This window comes from the organism of the source record quoted next, unplaced genomic scaffold (assembly GCF_019419815.1).
Source record: "Pyrus x bretschneideri cultivar Hongxiangsu unplaced genomic scaffold, Pyrus_bretschneideri_v1 Contig32, whole genome shotgun sequence".
Lineage (NCBI taxonomy): Eukaryota > Viridiplantae > Streptophyta > Magnoliopsida > Rosales > Rosaceae > Pyrus > Pyrus x bretschneideri.
Genome location: NW_025999635.1, coordinates 3152489 through 3176440, shown reverse-complemented (window position 1 = coordinate 3176440; position 23952 = coordinate 3152489). Strand labels below are relative to the sequence as shown.

The following is a 23952-nucleotide window of genomic DNA, read 5'->3' as shown; positions in this document are numbered from 1 at the left end:
TAGAATTATCACAAAAGTCTTAGTGATTTATTAAGGAAAGCAATTATTTTCTTTGGACACCCAAGTTTTGAAAGTAACTAATGATGTACTTTAAGAGAATGATTCAAGGTTCTTGTATAGTTACCAAACACATGATAGAATTCGTAAAAATTATTCAACAAGCCTTGAAAGAAATTCCTAAGGGACCGTTAAGAATTATAAAAAATTTCATAAAGTCGAGAATAAAGTTTTTATTTTGTCTGTGCCGGATCATAAATTAGTAAGTATATTCCATATGACGCCATGCGAAGGGTAAAAACCATTTTTATTTAAAAATTTAAAAATTCATTAGAAATAAAATGAAAACTAAAAAGAAAAAGACTGAGAAGCGTATGAGGTGCCTTGATATTTAGGCCACGTCATCCTCCTCCACCGTTGGACGGTTTTGGAACCTCTCTCGGCCCTCTCTCAACCTCCCCGTATATTCTGTCAGCATCTCCTCCTTATCCTTCCCTCCATTTTCTCTCTCCTCTTCTCTCTCTCTCTCTCTCTCTCCTTCTTCTTCTTCAAATTCTCTCAGTCGCTCTGGCTTTCTCTCTGTGTGAAAAATGGCGCGCACAACACCAATTCTCAACCGAAACAACACATACTTGCTCTTCACCTCCGTTACTCCCCACTCTCACTTCCACTCCTTCACCTCTCTCCGCCTCGCCAAACCCTCACTCTCCCACTCTGTCTCCTCTTCCTCTTCTTTATCGTCGTCGAGCTCGTCGTCGTGCCACATTACGCGTGTCACCACCGTTCCGGTAGAGTACGCACCGTCAGCTCCCGACTTTGACTTCCACCGGGAGCTCTCGCGCCTCAAATCGCTCCGTTCCAGGCTCGCCGACTGCGATTCCCTCCGCTCCAAGCTCAGAGTGATCGACGGCGATTCCAGAGTGAAGCGATTCTTCAATTCCGGCAGCGGCGGCTTCTCCGCGGCTTTAGCTTCGCTTAGTTTGAGCTCTGAAGAGCTGTTCTTGTTTAAATGCTTGGTTGCGGCGGGGCAAGAGCTCGTGCTTGGTTGGGGGTTCGGGTTCGACGGCGGCGAGGTGGAGTCGGCCCGGAGCTCGGTGAAGAGCGCGCTTTACGCGCTCGTAGCAATGATTGAGAAATTGGATGTGAATGGCGAGGGTTCGGGGATGAAGATTGGAGCTTTGCCTTTGAATGATGAAGATTTGAAGGACTTGAAGAAGCTCTTGAAGAATTTGGGAGAAATTGAACAGTTCTATAACTGCATTGGAGGAATTATTGGGTCAGTTAACTATTCCCTTCTGAATTTTATTGTCAATTTTTAAACTTTAACTATACTATTGAGCTTTCTAGGAGTATTAAAATTCAACTGCTTACTGGAAAAGCAGGTGAGAATGCTTGTTCAGAAAGTGCTTCTATGACCGAGAAGCAATTTTAAGTTTTTATGCCAAACATAGTGAGAAGTGCTTTTGGTGGCTGGAGGCACGTTGGGCCCTTTTAAATTGAGAATTGAAATGAATCTAATTACATATTTGGTGCAGATACCAGATGACAGTATTGGAGATTCTAGCTCAATCGAGAGTCGAAATGCACACTACAAATTGGGCCAAGAGCATACAAGAGAAATGGAATGCCAGTTTTTAGAAATTCATGCTCCCAGTGGACTTGATCTTTCTCAAAATGCAAAATATGCATCTCAAGCTGCTTTATGGGGAGTTCAGGTTAGTGCCGGGGTATGTTCCTCATTTGACGTGAATGACATAAAGTCGGTTTCACTTGAACTAAATGATCTTATTCATTTTAGGGTTTGCCAGACATAGGTGAAATTTATCCTTTGGGAGGTTCTGCGGACAGGCTTGGTTTGGTTGATCCCAACACAGGTGAATGTCTCCCTGCCGCAATGCTTCCTTATTGTGGACGGACTTTATTGGAGGGTCTTATAAGAGATCTTCAGGTATAAGTTCTCTGTTTGTCAAGCTTAGTACTTGACAAGAATGAGTTAACATTAAAATTATTTTGTAGATGGTGGAGTTATATGCATCTTACATTTTGTGTGTTTGAATTGCAAGGCTAGAGAGTTCTTGTACTTCAAGATGTACGGGAAGCAATGCATCACCCCTGTTGCATTATGACAAGTGCTGCAAAGAACAACCATGAACACATAACTTCTCTTTGTGAAAAACTTGAATGGTTTAGAAGAGATCGATCAAGTTTCAACTTTTTGAACAGGTTTAATGTGCGAAACTACGAGATCATTTTCTGTTACTGGTTTTCTACAGTGTAATAGTCTATCTGGTTTGAGCAATGAATGTCATTGCTGAGATAATTGCTTGTGAATTTCCAGCCCCTTGTTCCAGCTGTTGGTGTAGAAAATGGGCAATGGATAATCACAAAACCATTTGCACCTGTATGCAAGCCCGGTGGTCAGCGTGTAATATGGAAACTTGCTTATGATAAAGGCATTTTCAAATGGTTTTATGATCATGGACGGAAGGGTGCAACTGTATGACAAGTTAGGTGAGCCATAGTAGTATATTTAATAACATAAGTCCCTTATTCTTCTTCTGCTGGAAAATTTTGTTAATTTGGATGCCAAACTCTGTATTGACCTATATATGGTGACTTTCCAGCAATGTTGTGGCAGCTACGGATTTGACTCTCTTGGCACTGGCAGGTATTGGTTTACATCATGGCAAGGTACACTTGTGAAAAAGTGATTTTAGATCCCCCTCTTTCCTGGAACCTGCCAAATAGTTAACCCTTAGTGGCCAAAGAGCAGGAAGTGCCTAATTTCCATTGCTATGGACTACGGAGTTTGTTTGAGTTTACAGTAAACGGTACCTAAGAGAGTCCTTAGAGACTTTGGAGTTCTTCTCATTTACTGTTTTTACTTCTTGCCTTTACTTGCTACAGAAACTGGGGTTTGCATCCTGTAAGAGGAACTTGGGGGCTACAGAAGGAATTAATGTCCTAACTGAGAAAAAAATTCTTGATGGAAGGTGGGCATATGGTTTGTCTTGCATCGAGTACACAGAGTTTGACAAGTTTGGGATAGCAGACGGACCTCATTCTCGAAGTAGGTATACAATTCTATGAATCCAAATCTCTAGTCTAATGTATATGATTTATGTGTTTTGATGTCCTTAATGCTTGTTGGCATGTGAACAGCATGCTTACTAGAATATTAGCTTATACAATAATTTTTTTTTTTTCCCTGCTACATATTTCCATTGTTGTTATTCAGTGATCATCTTTATGCTAATTTCCCATCTTATCGAATATGCTTTTTTAAGTGTGAAGTTTGGCGTGTTAGGAATGAAGCAGAGTGGAAAATTCAATATGATTTCTTATTACTGAATTTCATTATACACTAATTAACCATTCTATATTCAAGGTTGCAAGCAGAGTTCCCTGCCAATACAAACATCTTGTATGTAGATTTGCCTTCAGCCGAGTCGGTCGGATCAAGTAATAGTGAAAACAGCTTACCAGGCATGGTGCTGAATGTTAAAAAGCCTATAACGTTTATAGACCAATTTGGTAAACAACACAGGTACTTTCTTAAAACTTTAAAGTGCTGCTTTCGCAAGTGACTATTTTGTCTGCGTCAGTAATACTTGATGGTAGATATGCAAAGATACCTCAAATTACCTTCTTTCACCAATGAATATTAGTAACTCTGCATGGTATGCTAACCATTACAGTGTGCACCAGTAAGAAAAGTCAGAACTTGTACACATGAATGGTTATTAGCCAGTCTCTGATCACTTTTCATTTGTCATAGTGTCTCTGGTGGAAGGCTTGAATGCACAATGCAAAATATTGCTGACAGCTTTCTTAGTACATGTCCATCTCGATATTATAAGGGTATTGAAGGTATTATTTCTGTCTGTATGGTGGATCATTGAGGCATACCAATTCCCGTTATGTTTTATGCTTATCAATAATTTTAGTGGCTATAACTGTTGGCAGATAAGCTTGATACATTCATTGTTTATAATGAACGAAGGAGGGTCACATCATCTGCTAAGAGAAAAAGAAGACATGCAGAGAAATCTTTACACCAAGTATGTATGTGTTCTCTGTCTCCAATTTAGGACTAGAGCGTGGACTGAATTAAGTTTACACTTTTTTGGCACAGTAAAGAGGTAATTTTCTCCCTAAGGTTAATATGTTTAAGTTGAATTCATGTGCAGACTCCTGATGGTTCACTGTTGGATATCATATCCTACGGAATGCTCATGATCTTCTCTCACAATGTGATATTGAACTTCCTGAGGTACATCCTCTTACTTCTTTTGTAATAATGTTAATTACTTCCACATGGATGTGAGCTATCACTAGATACTAAGGGGTTGTTTGGTATTCAATTTGAAAACAATTGTATAAGTTTTAAAAAATGATGAATGTAGCTACATTACTTAGTACTCATTAGTTTCAAAAAACAAAAAAATTTGGATCCAAGAAGGATACCAAACAGCCCCCAAGTATTTTCTCAATGTAAATTCATTTAATCCTTGTAGCAAGTGCATAGAGTTTTTTGTTTTTTATGAATTTTTTTTGATGCTCAGTTATGGTATTCTACTTCTGATATGCTGCAGATTGAAAGTAATGAAAAATATCAAAGTTCTGGACCACCATTTCTTATTCTTCAGCACCCTGCTCTTGGCCCACTTTGGGAGGTCACCAGACAAAATGTAAGTCAATGTGAGCTAATGTACGATTTTAAGGTTCAACGCATTTTCTCCCTTTACTTCGCTGTGTATATTTTATTTACTTTCTTCATTCAAATATTGAAGAACTCAATAGCTAAGCAGAAAATTGTCTTTGTCTATTAGTTCTACAGAGGCTCAATATCCGAGGGCTCTGAGTTACAAGTAGAGGTTGCAGAGTTCCTGTGGAGGAATGTTCAGGTTCATACTTTTCACATATTAAATTAAGGATTATGAAGTTTTTGTTTCCTTTGCTAATCACTGCTTCCTACATTCCAGCTTGATGGAAGCCTGATTGTAGAGGCTGACAACGTTATGGGCTCAACTCGGATTGATCAAAGTGGCAAACCCATTTTACAATACGGGCATAGGTAGATTTTTGCTTTAATTTCTACTACTTTTTAAGTCTCTTCAGAAACGATGAGTCCATTTTACAGTTGGACTTGTACTTACAGTCTGTCCATCCCATAGGTGTGGAAGATGTAAATTACAGAATGTAAAAGTGCTAAATGATGGAATTGACTAGAATTTTGAAGACAATGTGTACTGGAAGCATGATGTTAAACGCATTGAGGCATGTAAGATCATACTGCATGGAAATGCTGAATTTGAGGCAACTGATGTTACATTACAGGTTAGATTGACAACCAATTAGTATAGATATGCATGGAGGATAGACAAAATCGTTGAATTTCAAACGCTTTTTAAAAGATTTTTAATATTAGCATCCAATTTGGACCTTGTAATTTTCCTCAATGACTTTGGTGAATTCAGAAATTATAGCAGGTATGCATTTATCTTACAAGTAAAATTTAGGAAGCTTATTTGCTGCTTACGACCGGATGCAGGGAAATCATATATTTGAAGTTCCAAATGGCTACAAAATGAAGATCACAGCGGGAGATTCAGGTACATAAGATTAAGAGGCTTTGATAGCTTGGTTAATTTTTTCCATTGACTTAAGATTTCTAACCCTGACTAGATCGACTTTTCTTAAAAGCACTCTTACTGATAATCAGCATAATGCATTACTCATTATACTTAGGAATGAGAACATGTGAATGGTACTTTGCTATCCTGCTACGCAAAATACCGAACTGAACTGAAGACCTCTCCTGGTACAATACGAACCATACCCTTTGCAATCCAAGGAAGGGGGGATAGTTGTCGGCCTTTTTCTTTCTGATTTAAAAGAAAAATATATAAAAATTTAGGGAGAGGAAGGTGAGGAGTTCAGTGGCTGCAGATGGGAAAATGTTTGATGAAACGTAGAGATCTGTATCCCAGGAGGTAGACTTGAGCTTAACGTTGATGGTTAGAAATGATCCCCTTCTGTCTTACAGGCACGCAGACCTGAATGCATTGTCACATACATAAATATGTGCTAGGCAGTCATCAATTCATCCATCGTTTCATTGATTTTACAGGTTTCGACTCCCGACTTGAACCTATTGAACAGAACATGATGGATGGTGGAAGCTGGCATTGGGAGTACAGGTTAATGGGCGCACATATTCAGTTGGAAGTGGTAGAGTTGTAAAGCACAATACAAAATACTCATCCTCGCCATAGGTGAATCGTGGTTCACCGGTGGATGTGGAACTCACCCTCGTAATATCAGCGTTCAGCTCTAATTGGTTTAACACAGTTAAACCATTTTCGTCTTCGGAATTGTTTCTTCTTTTTCCTCTTTATTTAGTAGTGGTACGTTAACTGTCGAGAAACCTTTAGGGTTCACTCCGGCAGCTCATTGTATCCATTGTTTCTTTCATTATCGGTGACGGGGAAAGATTGTTTCCTCCTGGAGTAACTGATGTAAAAATGAAGCAATGAAATTTATTCGATTATTTCGTTTTCAACAAAAATGTTTAGTAGTGTATCATTTTGTTCGAGCACCAACTGTAAAATTTCGAGAGTAGATCCGGCAAGAAACATAACCCGAATGCAAAATTATTCGACGCGAATCTTTAACAAAAGACCAGCGCAGTTCTCGAAAGTTGAATCTGCAGCTGAAGAAGATTTGCAGTAATTAATCAACACTTTCATTTATGTGCTTGATTTTCACAAATATGCACTTGAACTGTATCTAACAAAACACTCTTTTAACACTGTCATCCAATCTGATGGTGAGATTGGAAGCAGCACCTGTTCAGTAATCGAAGCAGCGTGTCGGCTTTTCTTCGAGCTTTCAAGGAACCGTCTGCAGCCAAGCTTTGGAGTGAAGGAATGCTCCGCGGGTTCATCAACAGCCGTCTTGCGACCTCCTCTCCTCCGTCTTTGCACAACCCCAACAGAAGAGTGATCGCGTTTTCCTTCCCCTTCGGAGAACCAAATCTTAAGAGATCGATAAGAATAGGCACTAAAATCCTGCTCTTCCCAATCTCCTCCCGTCCTTCAGAGCAACCCAAAATCTGAGCAAGCAAGTGCCAAGGCATCATCTGTAATTCCCGCCTTGTCGTCCATCAACAGCTCGATGAGCAGAGGAACCGCCCCGGCGAACACAACACTCACCTTGTTGGCATTGTAGAGTGCAAGATTGAAGAGTGCTATGGCAGCATCTTTTTTACCAGCCGGAGTGCCTTCTTTCAAAAGACCCACCAATGCCGGAATGGCTCTGGGGCGCTTTCCAATCGTTACCTTGCAATCATCTATCATCGACAAGCTGAAAATTGCTGCTGCTGCATTCTCTCGTGCTTCCATTGTGTTCCCCGATTCCAAGACGTTTACTATTTCGTCAATTGCTCCAGCCGCCATGATCAGAATCTTGTTGTTGTTGTAGATGGAGAGGTTGAGCAACGCTGTGACAGCGTTTTCCTGAATTCTCGGTTCATGGCATCTCAGCAACGTCACTAGAAACGGAATAGCTCCTGCTTCTGCTATTATCCTCCTATTATTCATGCCGGTTTTGGCAAGTAATCGGAGCTCATAGGCCGCTTGCCTTTGGATATCAGGTGAACCAGTTGCTAGTTTTCCCACCAGAAACTCAGCTGTCAATTTCACAGCATCAACAGCAGCTTTGACGACAGAGATGTGATCGACAGCATTTTCGTACAACTCCCTTTTGCTGCTGCTCCTCGCCAAATCGGAGGAAGAAGACTGCGAGGATTCAGTTGTGGGAACGTTGTTCTCCTCGCACCATTGTTGTATTAGACTCCTGAGTGCATAGTTGGGAATAAGCGCCATGTGAATCAGCTTCTGCCCGCTTTTGGGACATGTGTGGTGCCCCGAATTGATCCATTGTGCAATCGAATTTCGATCGTAAGTGTGCCCGGATGCTACAATAACGGGGTCTCTAATCAAGTCCAATGAAATCGGGCAGCGAAATTCATCCGGAACATTGGGGATCAACGACTGAGAAGATGAAGAGTGATCATAAAATCTACCCGAGGGGACACAGTGCAGTTTCATATCCTCTTTACACGGTTTTTCAATTTCACCATCTATAAAAATGATGGTTTTGCAGTACGACACAAGGGAAATAAGATTGTTTATGTTGGACACCACAATCAGCCCTCCACTCCCTGCTTGCTTGTGAGCTTCTGCCTCGAGCTTTGAAGTTTCTTCTTCGTAATCCACGGTGTTTCTCAGGCCAATGCTGCTCAGAACATCTCTCACTTTAACCAAGTCTATGAAACCTTTGTTCTTCCTGTTCTTCTCGCTATTGCTTCCCATCAAAACCAAGAGCTCTTCTCTTCTCTGCAGCTCTTTGAGATCTATAAAAAGCTCCGCTCTTTTCGCTTGTCGGTGGAGGAGCTCGATCTGCTCTTTGATATCTGCCGTCACGTTAAGCAAGCTCAGAGGCAAAATATCAAGCGCCCTCCCCAACTCCTTGACCAGCCCGTAAAACTGATTCGAAACCAACTCCGTCTGCATAAGCCCCCACAGAGAGCTCCCGTCTTTACAATCTTGGATCAGAAACTTGGCTCTTCGAATCACGGAGAAAAGCTCCGTGAGGCATAGGATTGAAGAGGGAGGAAGCGGCCCGTCGGACTCTTTTATCTCTTCGAACAGAGAAGCGAGAAGCTTGATCCTCCTTACCATGGTGGAGATGTTGCGGCCCTGCAGAACCGGAAGCTTTTCCATGGAGCAAACTTCGTTGCATATTTGGACCAACGATTGTAACAACGACCCAGTTGGCAAAAATCCTGTGGAAACCATTAGAGGAGGAACAAGAGCTGCTTCCATTTCGTATGTCACTATGCTTATGCCAATTCTCGTACCAACTTTTTCTGCGATTGACGTTCGAAAATGGATCAACGAGCGAAAATGCTCGGTTTTGCCTTTGCAGTTTAGGGTTTAGGATTCAAGTTCAGACCAGAGAGCAAACGAAACTCTTTCAATACCCTTTTTGTTGAAATCTTGACAAGAAGAACGTTTCTAATTTCTCGAAACAAAAAACAAAAATTCAAGGTATTATTCTCAATTTCTTGTGTTAAAAATTGAAGTGATGGGTAAAGAAAGAAACGAATAATGTAATTGCATGGACTCTTGACTGTTTCTGTTCGGAAAGTTGACATTAGAGGACAAAAGAAAAGGTGATGGCAAGTGAAGGACAGGAGGGGTGGGGGAGGGATTGATGGCTAGCTGCCACTTGGAGGCACGTCCATCCTTCTAGGGTTACTTCTTTTGGAAAGGCATCCTCATCCTTTCCACCAAGTCTACCAAAATCACAAATCCGGATCTTTAAAATTTAATTCAAGGATAAAATTATTATAATTTTTAAAATAGATCCCTATTTGTAGTCACCTGATTAAATTTCGAAAGCCCGAATTTAGGGTCTTGATGGATTTTGTGGAAGGGATCCGGAGAGATCCCTTTCCACTTCTTTTTTATATTTCCCCCGCCAAATTTGCATTAAAAAATGGTTTGGATACGTTGAATGGATATTGAAGCCATTTCAAGCTTGAATTCGGTGACCTACTACAATTCCTTGCACCTGCAAGTTGCAGGTTTCTCATGTCCATATATGGAATATCTTATTAGGAAACGTTGTGTTTGGCGGGCACATACCAAAAAATATAGACTTTTGGAAAGAAAAATTGATCCGACTATACTAGTGCTATAATTATTTGTTGAGTAATGCTATTTGAATACGTAGAGCTGACGCACTCTGTAATACAGATCGTCTTACTTATAACGGTAAAATCCGGTTTTATTAGAGTGAGTCTACATGTAATGGAGGAGTTGTGTTTAGGCTCCGAAGGTGATTTTTGATCAAATGATTGGTCGTCTTCGATTTTCATTTTCCCTTCTTTTTTGCCCGAGTAATATTAGCCTAATCTCTTTGAAAAATCCTAGCTCCGTCTTTGTATATGTATTTTAACTACGGTTGTTCAACTACAAAAGTTTTATAGTCGTTTCTTATTATATTTAATTAACTACAATGTTTAAAAGTGTGAATATATTCATTAGTATTAGTGACATTTTTGATATTTAGATCTTGCAGTTGGTAACACTTCGACCTCATACAATATTGGAGAAAGACTGTAAACATTTTTTTATCTATTTCTTTTTTAAAACTCTGTCGAAATATAACTAAAGACAGACACATGTAGTTACACATATTACAACTTACTACGTATGCAAATTACGTGTCTATTAATTACAAATTTACATATACTACATGAAAAGATTTTGCCCACAGTTGAAAAGGACAAAAGGATGTGACTTGTGGCTTTGGAGGCCAAATTTAAGAGGGAAAATATAAGAAAGAAAGAAAAGAAAAAGTTTGGTGAACAAAAAAAAAAAAAAAAGACGAGAAAGATGATTGAAAAGGAAACACTATAGCCACCTTCCTACTGCATGGTGAGGTTCTGCCCTTCCCTAGAATTCACTCCGGGTCACGGAGCTCTCAACTGAGTTGGTTAAGTTTGGCAATTCCATCTCTTGTTGCGCGCGGTTTCAATTGATCTCGCGTTATTGCTCTGAAGATAAGTAATAGATATTGGTTAGTGATTGTGAGGTCCAAATTCTTGATTGAAGAAACAATAAAGGCCTCTGCCCTTCCATCCCTTGGATCGATAGAGAAGGAGAGCAGAGTTTTTGGTTTTTAATGTTGTCAAAGAGTTAAACAATAGTTTTTCGTGATATATACACATACACTAGGATATAGGTTAAATTCTCGTGTATTGTTATATTGCACGAAAGAAAAATTCTCAAGTTAAATTCAGCTTAGTTAATTGAGTAGAGAGTTAGAAAACCTAACATAAAAACCCTAAACCCTATAAGTTATCCTTAATGTCTTAATAACTGTTAAGATCATGCAATAGTACGATGGTAGATGAACTTATTCATCTTAATAATAAGGAGTTGTTATTGACACTTTAAATGACAGTAAAAAATATGCACATTTTATGAATGTATGGTAGAGAAAATAAAAGTGCATATATAGTGACCATTTTACATAAATGCATAGCTCGCGTCGATGTTATATGTAGACTTTATAATATCTCCACTTTTCTCTTGTTTTTGCAGTTTGTTTGCTCCTTCATCATATTTGTACACACTTAATTACCTCTAAGTTTCAAGCAATGGTCAATACTTACTCTCAAACAAAAAACACTAGATTGTTCATTGTTTACTGTTGGATAATAGGATCCAACATCAATTGTGACATCCCGTCCCGGAATTATCGGAAACGTACGTGTGAAATTACCATTTTACCCCTGGTTTGTTTTTGTTATGTTTTTGGTTGCTTTGTGTGGTGTTGGCCAGAGTTGGACCACACACACACACACCCTGTCCCTATCCCTCACCCTCTGTCATTTTCTCTCTCTCTCTCTCTCTCCCCCGAGTCCTCTATTCCTCTTCTTCTTCAAACAAAAGCGTACGGACACTCACACAACCCCTCAAACCTGGACAAATCGAGGGAACCAAGTACACCATCAAGTTTGTGAGGCTGTGAGGAGTCCAGTGGTACCATTTTCAGGTAAGAACATCGACGTTTTCACGTCGATTTCTTAAACTCCGATTTGAGTACTGTTCATGCAACACTAATTTACTTAGTTTTTGGACATTTGAAGCTTGTAGATGTGTTGGTGAGGTCCCAAGGAGCTTGGGAGTGCATCGTTGGACGGAATTGGACGTCAGAATCACGAACTGTAAGTTTGGCCGGATTTTCATATTTTTGGAAGTTTGATTCCGTTGTTTTTTAGGCTCTAAAACTAGTCCAACGTGGTAGATTAGGTTTAGGGCTTCATTTTGGTGTAAAATACGCGAAAAATGGATGAAAAACGACGGAGATTAGCGAGTTTAAAACTTTCCCAGTTTTCCAGTGACCGGAGTCCGGCGAGGGTAGGCCGGAGAAGAAGCAGGAATATTCTGTTGAGTTTAACGGAATATTCCTAACGGCAGTAACGGCGTCAGTTTAGGTTTAACGGAATATTCCGTCAGTTTAACGGAATATTCCTGACGGCGTCTATTGACACCGTCAGTGTGCATGGCACATGGCCGCGCGTGGGGGCGCGTGGGTCCGTGCCTATTCTGGCGCGTGGGGGCGCGTGAGAGGTCCAAAAATTATTTTAAAAATATGGTTGTGATCCTGAGGTTGTGTATATCACGTTGGTATATTCATTTGTCCATTTTGAGCAATGTATGAGAAGTTATTTTGAACGGACGGTTATGTGCTTTAAAGTTAACGTTTTTATAGTTAATTCGCATATAGGTGACACGTATCCCGAGGACGAGCGTGCACACTCGAGGCAGGGGGGCTACGACCCTTCCACATACCAGTGAGTGGGCTTTTGATTTCCGTATATACCTATATACATATAATTCCCATAAATTAATATAAATGCTTATTATTTTACATGCCATTCCTTTTACGTTATTGGTTGATATGCATGATTAGTGGCATATAAGTTGGTTTATATATTTATTCATATGTCATATACATATACGTTGGTGCTGTGGCGGCCTAGGTAAGTGCCAGGTAAGCATTGTTTAACATTTGCATTAAATAGCGATTAGAGGTGCTTAGAGAGCTCATAACCTGCACCCCCGGTGTTAGTGCTCCCGCCCAGAGTAGGGCACAGTCCTTCACGTGTCGTTCACCTCTCGCACCATACGCTCAGCTTGGAATCCAAGTTAGGTGCACAGCCCTGTCATACAGACCACTGTAGATGGTTCCGACTCGTAGGTGACCCGCGATTATTTGCACAGCCTTCACGTGATCGTAGCACTAGAGCGTTCATATGTATTACACCCAGGCCTGTCGTACAGACCACTATAGGTGGTTCCGACTCGTGGGCAGGTTTAGTGATTGAGTTTGAGATTTGAGCTCTAGATTCAGCCGTACAGGTCACTTAGGGGACTCCGGCTGCCAGATTATTATGCTATTGATGTGATTTATACCTGAGCACTTGCATCTTATTATGAGGCTTTGAGCATGACGGCATACCTTTGAGCATGTTGGCATACCCTTGAGCATACTTGGCATATTTATACCTACGTATATATGTTTATTTTTCTGGGAAGTATACAGGTTTTACGGCGAGGGGTTAGAATGTATTTTATGAAATGGCTTTCAAAGAATTTGTTTTTGCCCACTCACGCTTTTGTTTTGCGCCCCTCCAGGTTCTAGTAGCTTAGCGGGTTCGGTGGTTTTCCCAGAGGACGTCCCGGCATTTCTGACAGACACTCACCTATGTAGGGTCACCTTCGGGTGCACTATTGTTGTATCGTTTCTTTTGGACTGTTGTAGGCTTTAAGCTCTGAATTCAGCGTCTCACTTACGCTAGCACTCGTATTGTCACATATTTGTATGCTAGTTTTAAATTATTCGTACTTTTATATTACTGTTTTTAGCTTCCGCACTGTGCACATGGCTACGTCATTTCCACGTGACGACCAGCATGCCCTGATCTCGGTTGGGGTGTGTCATCAATAATATGAAAAAAATAGTATACAATTAATATGGGAGTTTACCCTTAATATTACTGAAATCTTTTGTGACAAAATCCAAAATCTAATGATAAGTGATTAAGTTGAGATAATATCGTTAATATCGTTAATATTGGTGACGGCACCGTGCTTTGCCTATAAGTTTCACACGTTGGTCTAGGTCTAAACAAGTCTACCATGAAGATTTATATTTATTACACAATGAACCAAGTCTACCATCTTTTGGAGATAAGTCGTTCTGGTTTCATCTTAATTCATTACACGAATGTTATTAAGTATATATGATGAAGAAGATGGTGGCAATTTTTTTTTTTTTTGATAAAGAAAATCCATGGTAATCAGGGTCAACGATAGTAGGATAATAGTTGTGTTTCTCCGATAGGAAACTTACTTGTCCACACTTATAGTTGACGAACTATTACCATCCGAATATCATAATCAGAACGTTAATTCTCTTTATCATCATCTAAGGATCATATTATTCAATATGTAAATCTTTTAGTCATCAATATGTGTTAAACTAATAGACGGTTCATCACAAGGATGCTACTTTTTACCAAAAGTGTTGATTGGTTTAATACATATAGATGATTAAACAATCATCAGATTGAATTATTTTTTCGCTTATATGATATTTAGATGATGATAGAGAGAACGAATGGTTCTGATTATAATTTTTGAATAGTAAAAACTTTGATAATTGCAAGTAAAATGACAAATATTTCAAAGTAATGGGCTAATAAAAACAAAAAAGAATCATTATTAAACTGCAAAATAGTTTTAATATTTTTGGTTTAGATTGATTTCTTTGTGTGAGGGCTTGTTTGACTTGGCTGTTGGCTACCCACTGAATTAACCTTTTTGTTTGGATTATGTGCTTTTAGTCGACTTCTCGTACATAATAATAATACACGTTAGACTATAAATCCACTGCAAAACAACAAAAGAATGAAACCCCATCTTATTTTTAATACACCTTTATTATCTATTGATATTCTTTAATTTATCAATTTGATGATTGAAAATTTAAAAAAAGTGTATGAGAAATGAAAAAAATAGATGTGTAGATAGCATTACTCGTATTTTATTTTCTTTTAGTTACAATTAATGTAATAATAATCGTATTTCTTAACATCATATGCTGCAACCGCATAAGTATTTTAGTACGGCCGACGTCCAAGTCCTCGTGCAGTCTACACGTTATTGGGCCTGCTGTGGTAGTCTCACGTGGTAGTCTCCCTTCTCGGAAGCCCACTTACTCAAACTCCCTCCCTTGCTCATTTATTATCTAAATTACTTTTTAATAGAATTCTGATTGTCAATCAAATTTCCACAAAACTACTATTTTAACTCTCTCATCAAAGTTAAACAAAAGTAAAAAATATAGACAATTTAGTAGTTACATAAACATAAATTTGTTTTTAACAGCAACCTCACAACCAAGTAGTATATAATTCCCTATTTTTAAATTTAAAAAAAAAACAACGGCTCATCATTGTCCTAATTTTCATAACTGATTTTTTTTTTTTAGAATTTTAAAAACTAATCGCACTTCTTAATAAAAAAAATAAAATAAAATGAAATTTGTTCATACCACGTGTGTGGGCATCTGCTAACGTGACTTAACACAATTCTATGTAGGGATGGAATTTTTTCCTTAGAATCCCGAACCGTCCCGAAATTTGATTGAAAAATACCCGAATCGAATTTCCCAAAAAATTCGGTACTCGAAACCAAACTGATCTTGCAAATTTCGGTTTGGAATTTGACCACATCTTTGAGAGTGTTCGGTAATCCTGAACCGAACCGAATATTATATATATATTTATTTATTTTTAATTTATAATTTGAAATTACATGGACCGTTGGATTGGTTAAGATCTAATCCAACCGTCCATGTGAGTTGGGTCTTTTGTATTCCTCCCTTCCTCATACTCTTTCTCATACTCTCAGTCGCTCTGTCTCACTCTCCTGCACCCATCCCGTTGGTGCCGCCATCGTCTGCTCCAATTCCCCTCCGCCAAGGTCACTCCCACTCCCCCGCATTCTCAATCAACTTTCTTTGTTGGTCCTTGTTCCGGTACACCTCAGTGGGCTTTCTCAATGAAGAGTTAACCATAATTCCCCAATTCCAATGGCGGATGACGAGCTCAGCGACACATCGGAAGATGAAGGCACCGAGGATTACAAGAAGGGAGGCTACCACACCATCTCTATTGGGGACTCCTTCAAGAATGGATGCTATGTGGTGCAGAGCAAGCTTGGGTGGGGCCACTTCTCCACCGTTTGCCTTGCATAGGACACAAAGAGCTCGGTATCTATCTGTCTGATTGTGAAAAATGCTGCTTGTTTGGTTACTGAGAAACTGAGGGAAAATGTGAAGAGTAGAGGAAATGAAATGTTGTGTTCTGTATGATTATTTGGGAAATGAAATGTTGTGTTCTGTAGATTGCGAACCAAACAGTTTCGGGCATCCCGAATTTCGGAAATTGCATTTTTTCGGCTCGCTTTTGGAATTTTAAATTCCATCCCAATATATTTTGGTTTGAAATTTGGGATGGAAGCTTCGGTTCGAGATCCCGACCCGATTTAGCCCTAATTCTATGTTCCTCAAATTCAAAGTGGAATCTCTCTTTCTTTTCAAAGTGGAACCCTTGATGTGTCTCAAAATATAAAATATCTACCATCCTAATCATTCAATTTTGGGTCGGCCCATATTCCTTTCTGTATGCACATTCGGCCCCACGCATCATTCACAAGCGTGTTAACCAATAGTCGGGTTGAGTTTAGAACCGAAACTAACTCGTGAAGATACTTTCCATCGTGCAGTTGTCTTTGTGTGTGTTTGGGAAAACGACATGCATTTGATCAAGTGAGAGTGGGGTCTTGGAGGGAGGAGCACTATTGACTATTGTTGTCGTTTTTATTGCATTTCCACTCTTGCTCTACCACCGCAACGTTTGAAGTGACATTATATTCCTCACTTGTCAAAAATATTCGAGGCAGAGTGACGACATGTGGGTGGAACCTAAAACGGTACACAAAAGGAAAACTGAGCAACTTTTTGTAGGTTTTTTTTCTTTTCTTCTACGCATTGCTTTATGCCAAAAGGGATCTTTAAGGGTTAGTTTGGTGTTGTTTATTTTTCATTAAAATTATTTTTATTGTGTTGTGAGAATAAACAACTCTGAAAAAAAAAACCATAACGGTTTGGTAAATTATAATGCTTAAAGTGTTTTTACCAAAAAAATAAAAATAAAAATAGGGGTATATTTGTCTATATGAAAGTTTTATTAATTGATACTATTTACTTGCTCTGAATGAACAAATTTTTTTTATATTTTTTATGAGTAGTATGTGAAGAGCTAATTTTGCTCCCTACCGTTTTGCACCCATAATTTGAAGAAAAAAACACACATTTTTTCATCTACCAAACCTACTTAACGCTCCAACATTTTTAAATATTTTTTATGGCTAATGATAAATTTTTATGTTCTAGTGATGTTCTTTTTTTTCAACTTAATTCATCATCTTTTGCAACTTTTCCCAGTTTCCATCTTGTGAACAACTCTTAACTTTCTTGATATGTGATTAATCTGCTTTTGTATTGAAATTTGCTAACTCACTGAGTCAAATGATATATCCCATCATTTGTTGATGAACCGTCATTTTCCATTATACCCACCAATGGCGCATAATGATGGTGCCCATCTTCAATTATCTTGGATTCTCTTTTCCTTTTTCTTTTTCTTTTTCTAGAAGTTAAAATACATAATTTAATTCAAAAAATGAATAAATGTTGAATCATGAAAATTTAAAAGGTAAAGAGCCAACAAGGTTTGATTAAGTTGGTAATGATCGTTCTCTTTGCTAAACCAAGACCTGGATTCGAGTTTCACTGTCAACAATTAACTTTTGGTGGTCGATCTGTCAAAACCGAAAAAGAAAAAGGTTAAGACTCATTTTGTAAGTCCTCAAAGAGACTTATTGTATACCCTAACCTTGAAGTGGTAAACTTTTAGCCAAAAAAAATGTAAAAGGTAAATTTAGAACCTTGCAACTTGCATGACACTCAAACCAACTAAAACATGACTTGGATTTTGAATATCATAAAAACAAACATTCTTTGTGCACGATGTTATTTTTTATAAAGCGCGAACACACATTGATATTATCGAAAATGTATCAGTAACATGGTATTACTTTTAATTGATTATTCCATAACCGCATTAACCATTTAAAATTTTGTTATATATGCACAAGGCTATTATTCATTAGAGAAATTAAATTTTATTTTCTAATTATCCATGAAGGGAAGTCATGAACCCCGTTCAAGCTCATCTTGCGCAGCTTGCAGATCACTCAAGAGAAGATGCACTCCCACCTGCATTTTCGCACCCTATTTCCGCTCCGACGAGCCCAAAAAATTCGCCCAAGTTCACAAAGTGTTCGGAGCAAGCAATGTGAGCAAGATCCTAACTGAAGTCCCCGAGGATCAGCGCGCAGACACGGTGAATTCGCTGGCTTATGAGGCCGAGGCGAGGCTGAGAGACCCTGTTTACGGCTGCATTGGCGCCATAGCTATGTTGGAAAGGAAGATGATTCAGTTACAGCATGATCTGGCCATTGCTCGAGCTCGTCTCGTTTGCTATGCTCCAAAGAATTCGCCCTCATCGTCGTCATCATGTTTTTCTTGTTGTCCCATGTTACATGAGGATACTTTCTCAGGATTTCCTGCTTGGAGTGGATTAAACGGTAACAATTTCAGCCAGAATGCATCTGAATTGATCAGCCAGCAAGGACAAACTAGTGATTTTAGCTATTCTTCATATACACTCTGAATTCATTATCTCTCTCTCTCTCTCTCTCTCTCAATTTCTCTCTCTTTCTCTCTCTTTGTTGGTAATTTGCAATGTGTGGACTTAATTTCTCATAAAAATGAACAATTGGGAAGTGGGAATTATGTGATTATTGACAAACAATATTACACTACAGAAATCAGAAACATAATGTACAATAATTATGAAGCAAAACAACTATTCAGTTACAATAATGTAATTAGAATGAGACACCGTCGCCTTGACGTCCCAGTTACATGCAAATCCTTCTCATGCGTCGTGCGTTTAAAACTTCTATGATTTCTTCCCTATTGAAACACAAAATGTCATAAGAACACAAATAGAAGAAACGGAAAAACGAAATGGTTATCGACCCTAGTGCAAATTCGATCTTCACCAATTTACCTCTCTCAAACAACTAACAATTTAACCGACTAACACCATCATGTGTCCAAAAATAAAAATTATCAACCAACCCTGAAATCGATCACAGTGCAATAACTCTTAATGATCAAATAAAACCCATAAACAAATTCAAATTGAAGTTGAAGTTCTGAACAATGGCGGCACCTGAAGAATGCGAGTACTTGGAGTGCTTCATCTTCTTCCCGAGCTCCACCTGAACATCCATGAACATACTCAACCTCTGCAACGCGAGCTCCTTGTCGAACTCCATCCTCTGTTTCTCCAGCTCCATCATCTGCTTCCGCTTCGAATTCTCAATCCTCTCGTACATTTCCCCAAACTTCGAAATTGCCCTAGCCAATTCCCTGCACGCCGCTCCACCCTCAAACACCGCCGCCTCATCATCGCCGTCGTCGTGGCGAATTGAGCTGTCGGTGGACCCTCCGAGGGGATTCGTATTCGGGTCGGGGGATTTGGCACTGAGAGCGAGGATTGGGGGGTTTGATTTGGTCGCACCGGCGGTGTTTGAGGGGGTTGAGCAGATTATGGAGTGGAGGCGGCGGTAGAAGGGCCACGTGGACTGGCCGGGCTTCGACTTTTCCAGCTTGTACTTTTTCTTCAACGTGTCGATGCGGTTCTTGCACTGGACGTCCTTCTTGAACGGCTTGGCGCCGCCGTTTTGATGGGAGTTAACCGCGTCGGCCACCTCCTTCCAGTCTTTCTGACGGAGGATGCCGCGGTTTAAATGGAGGTAGCGGTCTCCCCAGGCCGTTATTAGTGCCAACGTGGCGTCCTCACTCCAACAGTCGTCGCGGCCAGCCGGGGCGTGGGTACGGTTCAGGCGGTCCATGGACAGAGACGGGTTTGGGTGCCGAGGTGGTGGAGAGAAAGATTGGGAGTGGGAGCTGTCGGTGAGGGTAATGATAGACAGATGAAGGAAAGGATCGGAGTGAGAGGCACATGGAATTCTGGCCGTGTAATCTGCCGGCAGTGACGTCAGCTGCCCTATTGGCGTTGGCCGGACTACTAAAACCGCTTTAAGTGCTTGTGAAAATTAATTAAGAATAATGCTGCGAAATTTGTCAAACAAAACCTATTTACAAATGCACTTACCACATTTACCCTTCCAAAATAATACACGATTTGGAAAAAAAATAAAAAAAACAAATGCACAGGATAACACTATATGAACAAGCACGAAAATTAATGAAAACATGTCTAATTAGAGTTTTTTTATTAATGTTATATTTGTTGTTAATGCTTTATATTTTTCAATGAGTAAATTGTAGTAATGGTCTTTTAATTTTAACTTAATTGGAGCAACAGTCACTTAACTAAAAATTCATTATCATTGGTTTATCAACTTATCAAAACGTGTAGCTATGATTCTTCAACTAAAAATTCATTACCATTGATCCCTCAACTTTAACCCAATTTGAGCAATGGTTCCGCACCTTTGACCTAATTGTGGCAATGATCATTCCAACATAACTCCTTTTGACAAAATTCTAACGAAGTTGATGAAAATGACCATAACTACATATTTTGATGAGTTAAGGGATCCTAATTGTAGCAATGGTCCGTCCAACATAACTTATTTTGATAAAAATTTTACGAAGTTGACGAAAAAAACCGTCGCTACACATTTTGATGAGTTGAGAAACCAATGGTAATGAATTTTTGGTTAATGGACCATTACTCTAATTTGATTAAAGTTGAGGGACCATTACTAGAATTTACTCTTTTTCAATTGACAAAATACTTAAAAATATCGGTAGAATACAGCTAAGATTTTGCAGATGAGTTTGGGTTTTTCTATATCTAGAAACAATAAGCAAATGAGCCATCGAGTTATTTATAATCTCACACAACAGGAAAATGATACGACACAAACACGTTAAAACAAGATACGTAATCAGGTTTATTATTTAAGCACTTCAAACTACCTTTCAATATTTCAAGTAATTTATATACAACCAAAGAATCAAAGATAACAACTACTCAATCAGTGGACGACCCAAAATGGTATGGCCAACCCAATCAAATTTTAATCATAATCCTTAATCTTCTCATAAGAATCCTTCAATTTATCACCAATCACCAAACCCCTCGCATTCATTTCCTCAAAAACCAGTTTAGCCTCCTTAAACCTCCTCAACTTAAGCAGCTTCTTGGCCAAGCTCCCAAAACTCTCCGTGTCCAGCCACGTGTCCCTCCCGCTAAAACTCCTCACAAACTTTACCGCCTGCGCGTAAAATCCCTTTCCCAGCAGCGAATCAATGACGTACACGTGTGTCGACAGCCGCGCCGGCACCTCATCGTCCACCATCCTCCTTATCAGCACCAGAGCCCCCTCCACCTTCCCTGCCTTACACGCGCCAAGAACCAGCGCGTCGTACGTGCGCGTGTCCGCCCTCATCCCCTCTTCTTCCATCCTCGTCAGCACTCCGGCCGTCGCTTCCAAATCTCCGGAGAAACAGTACGCCATCATCAGATAATTAAACGCCGGCACATCCGGCGGTGCTCCGACTCTCCTCATCAGATCCACCACGCCCCACGCGTCGTCCATCCTCTTCTTCCGGGTAACCACATTGAGAATCGGGTGAAAGGTGCAGGCGTTGAGGCCGTAATCGCCAAGCGCCATAAAATCCACCACGCGCAGCGCCTCATCGACCCTCTCGATCTTACAGAGACGCGCGATGAGCGAGTCATACGCGCTTTTGCGGGTGAACCCCCGGTCGAGACGCGCTAGGGTTTTGGTGAGGTCGTCGAGTACGGAGAGGGAGGAGTCGGTGTTGGTAAGGAACCTGAAGGTGTTGGTGGTGTTGAAGCAGTGGTCCTTGACGCGCTTATTGAGGAGGTAGTGGAGGTTGTCGAAGTCTCTGGAGTGGCCAGCGGCGATGACCAGGTTGTCGTAGTAGGCGGTGGTGGGCACGTCAGGGAAAGGGCTTAGGGTAGGGTTTTGGATCGAGAAGAAACGGGCGGCGAAGGTGACGACAGATCGGGAATTTTGTGGTTTATGGGGGATTCGACGGAGGAGAGACATGGTGGCCGGTTTGGAGGGGTTAGGGTTTAAGCTGGTTAATGAAGAAGATCAGAAGTTCAAAAACCCCAGTTGAGAAATGGGTAGGTGGTCATTTTGAAATGGGCTTGGGCTGAATTCTATTGGACTGGACTTTAGGTTTCTTCTGGATTAGGTTGTAAGCTTGATATTGCACATTGGATTGAATAAAAGGAGTCTTTATGGCCCAAGTAATACATATTTTGTACCAAAAAACATGCTGAATGTTTTTTCTTTGATGACCCAATATTGTACTTTTAACTAATCTAAACTTCGATGACAGAATTCAAAGTCCGGGGTATACGAAGCACATTTGCTCGAAACAAAGTGGTTTTGCCTGCATAAGTTATGAATGATATTAATTAATTCAGCTTAACGTGCATATTAATATTAAGCAAATAGTATTGCTTGAGTTTATGTGATTGAAACTCGGGTGCATAAAGGCGCATATATGCTCTAGTTAATGTGGTTACATCTATGTCTACAATGAACACATGTTGAATTAGTAATTTATTTGTTATTTGCGTTTTTTCAACGTTGATCATTACAACATTCGCGATTTTTCAATGTCACGAAATTAGTCCATGTGAACACCTGTAGATGATAAATAGTTGATTTTATATTGTACAAGAGATTCTGAAACTCACATCAATGGTTTGAAATTGCGCACTTGGACAGTCTGACCTTATCAAATTCCCAAAACAAAAATGCTCGTCGGTATCAAACATACAATTAATGTGTGCGATCTAAAACCACTCAGATCAAGATTGTCATACGAAAGCCTAGAAAAATGTCGTGATTGAACTTTTTCAGCGGTGATAGATATCTAAGATTTTCAATATTAAACTGTCTGAACAATTTCCCGTGCCAAAACAGAAGTCCACCAAAGCACTGACTTCAAAAGAGTACCCATATCCCACCGCCTACAGACAAAGATTTTGCCGTCAATGCCGACCCAACAGATATTTCCAATTTTCCAGTCGTAGTTCTTAGGGTACTGCCGAAGATGATAGCCTGCCCTAAATCGCAAGTTAATATCGAAACAGAACAAATTAACATTCCGTATCACGACGAAACCCTAAAAAAAAAGAATCTTAGGATAAGCTAGCTAGCTAATAACATCGCCTTTAAGCAGCGAGATTGTCTTGGTCTGGCTTTTTTTTTTTTTATGAAAAGAAGTGAAGGGTAAATCACTAACCAACTGGACAAAGCATGCCTAGGAAATTCTTCGAGACGACATTGCTGCATGCATGCGCGTGAAAATAAAGCATGCAGATCCTTCAAAGCTAAGAAAAAGTAAAGAATTTGATCTCTTGCGTTGGAGTTCTTATCTCGGTCTAAAACTATTTCTCTTTTCTGCAGAGGAATATGAGGATATCAGATATATATGCATCATCTTTTTGTTTCCCGTAGGGACAAACTTTGGCCTATTTTTCTGACTTAACCTTTTCACTTTTTTTTGTTATTCTTGAGCCTCCTAACTAGTATGTCTCACTGTCTAGAAGGGAATAAAAGTATGAAACTCAGCCCGTTCAATAATGCAAGAGTAATTAACCATTAAATGACTGAAAATGATTCGGGTTTATGTAGCGGTACTACAAATTTGAACCACTCATTCAAATAAGAATCTAATCGTCTTCGATTGTAAAACTGTTATTGTTGCTTTGAGAATACTTCTTTACTATCTATTACTAGGTCTCCATACACTTACATTTTACCTAATAAGTTAAATAAAAGTTAAACTGAAGGTGTTCGTATTCCTCTCTCTCTCTCCTATCATCCTCCCATCTCTTTCAGTCTGAGAGAGTGCACGGAGCTCACAGAGCATCTTTCAGGAAGAAATTAATAGGTCGGTGGTAGGTCACGACTTGATGGTCATTAACATATCAAGCACAGCCAAGCCATGCATGACTTCTTGTACCCACTGCACACCCAGCCACCTAACAATGTTACAGCCGACCCGATACTTTTTGTTTTCTTACCATCGGCGAAATTAGAAGTTTGTCCTTCTATAAGTTACCAAAAAGCCAGGCAAAAGCATATA

The 23952-nt window shown here is 39.7% G+C and overlaps 4 protein-coding genes and 1 pseudogene across 5 annotated transcripts; 2 read left to right on the top strand and 3 right to left on the bottom strand.

Moving 5' to 3' along the window:
* Positions 1–401: 401 nt before the first annotated feature.
* LOC103937042 lies at positions 402–6568 on the top strand (annotated as a pseudogene).
* Positions 6569–6717: 149 nt separating this feature from the next.
* On the bottom strand, positions 6718–9160 carry LOC103937033 (U-box domain-containing protein 1-like). Its single transcript, XM_009346942.3, is given in 2 exon segments — positions 6718–7126; positions 7128–9160. Coding segments are annotated over 2 exon segments (2073 nt in total). The 5' UTR covers positions 8889–9160; the 3' UTR covers positions 6718–6814.
* Positions 9161–17753: 8593 nt separating this feature from the next.
* On the top strand, positions 17754–18448 carry LOC103937010 (LOB domain-containing protein 21-like). Its single transcript, XM_009346922.3, has one exon. It carries the CDS (start codon positions 17912–17914, stop codon positions 18443–18445), a length of 534 nt encoding a protein of 177 aa, XP_009345197.2. The 5' UTR covers positions 17754–17911; the 3' UTR covers positions 18446–18448.
* Positions 18449–18543: 95 nt separating this feature from the next.
* Positions 18544–19944, bottom strand: LOC103937022 (trihelix transcription factor ASIL2). Of its 2 annotated transcripts, none has more exons than XM_048590387.1 (2): positions 19013–19944; positions 18544–18919 (listed from the first exon to the last, which is right to left on the bottom strand). In XM_048590387.1, the coding sequence occupies exons 1-2, from the start codon at positions 19695–19697 to the stop codon at positions 18861–18863; spliced, it is 744 nt and encodes a 247-aa protein (XP_048446344.1). In that variant the 5' UTR covers positions 19698–19944; the 3' UTR covers positions 18544–18860. The 2 variants fall into 2 exon arrangements, with proteins under 2 accessions (XP_048446344.1, XP_009345206.1); XM_009346931.3 differs by having other exon boundaries at positions 18544–18750; positions 19013–19936.
* Positions 19945–20744: 800 nt separating this feature from the next.
* LOC103937003 (pentatricopeptide repeat-containing protein At3g56030, mitochondrial-like) lies at positions 20745–22188 on the bottom strand. The gene has a single exon (XM_009346911.3). The coding sequence runs from the start codon at positions 21891–21893 to the stop codon at positions 20895–20897; it is 999 nt and encodes a 332-aa protein (XP_009345186.2). The 5' UTR covers positions 21894–22188; the 3' UTR covers positions 20745–20894.
* Positions 22189–23952: the final 1764 nt, after the last annotated feature.

What these genes read in the sequence shown, in the direction of transcription:
- LOC103937003 (XM_009346911.3), bottom strand. Translation starts at nt 21,893, where the DNA reads ATGTCTCTCCTCCGTCGAATCCCCCATAAACCACAAAATTCCCGATCT.
- LOC103937010 (XM_009346922.3), top strand. Translation starts at nt 17,912, where the DNA reads ATGAAGGGAAGTCATGAACCCCGTTCAAGCTCATCTTGCGCAGCTTGC.
- LOC103937022 (XM_048590387.1), bottom strand. Translation starts at nt 19,697, where the DNA reads ATGGACCGCCTGAACCGTACCCACGCCCCGGCTGGCCGCGACGACTGT. An exon ending in CAAGTACTCGCATTCTTCAG is followed by an intron (nt 18,920 to 19,012) that starts GTGCCGCCATTG and finishes GATCGATTTCAG; the next exon opens with GGTTGGTTGATAATTTTTAT.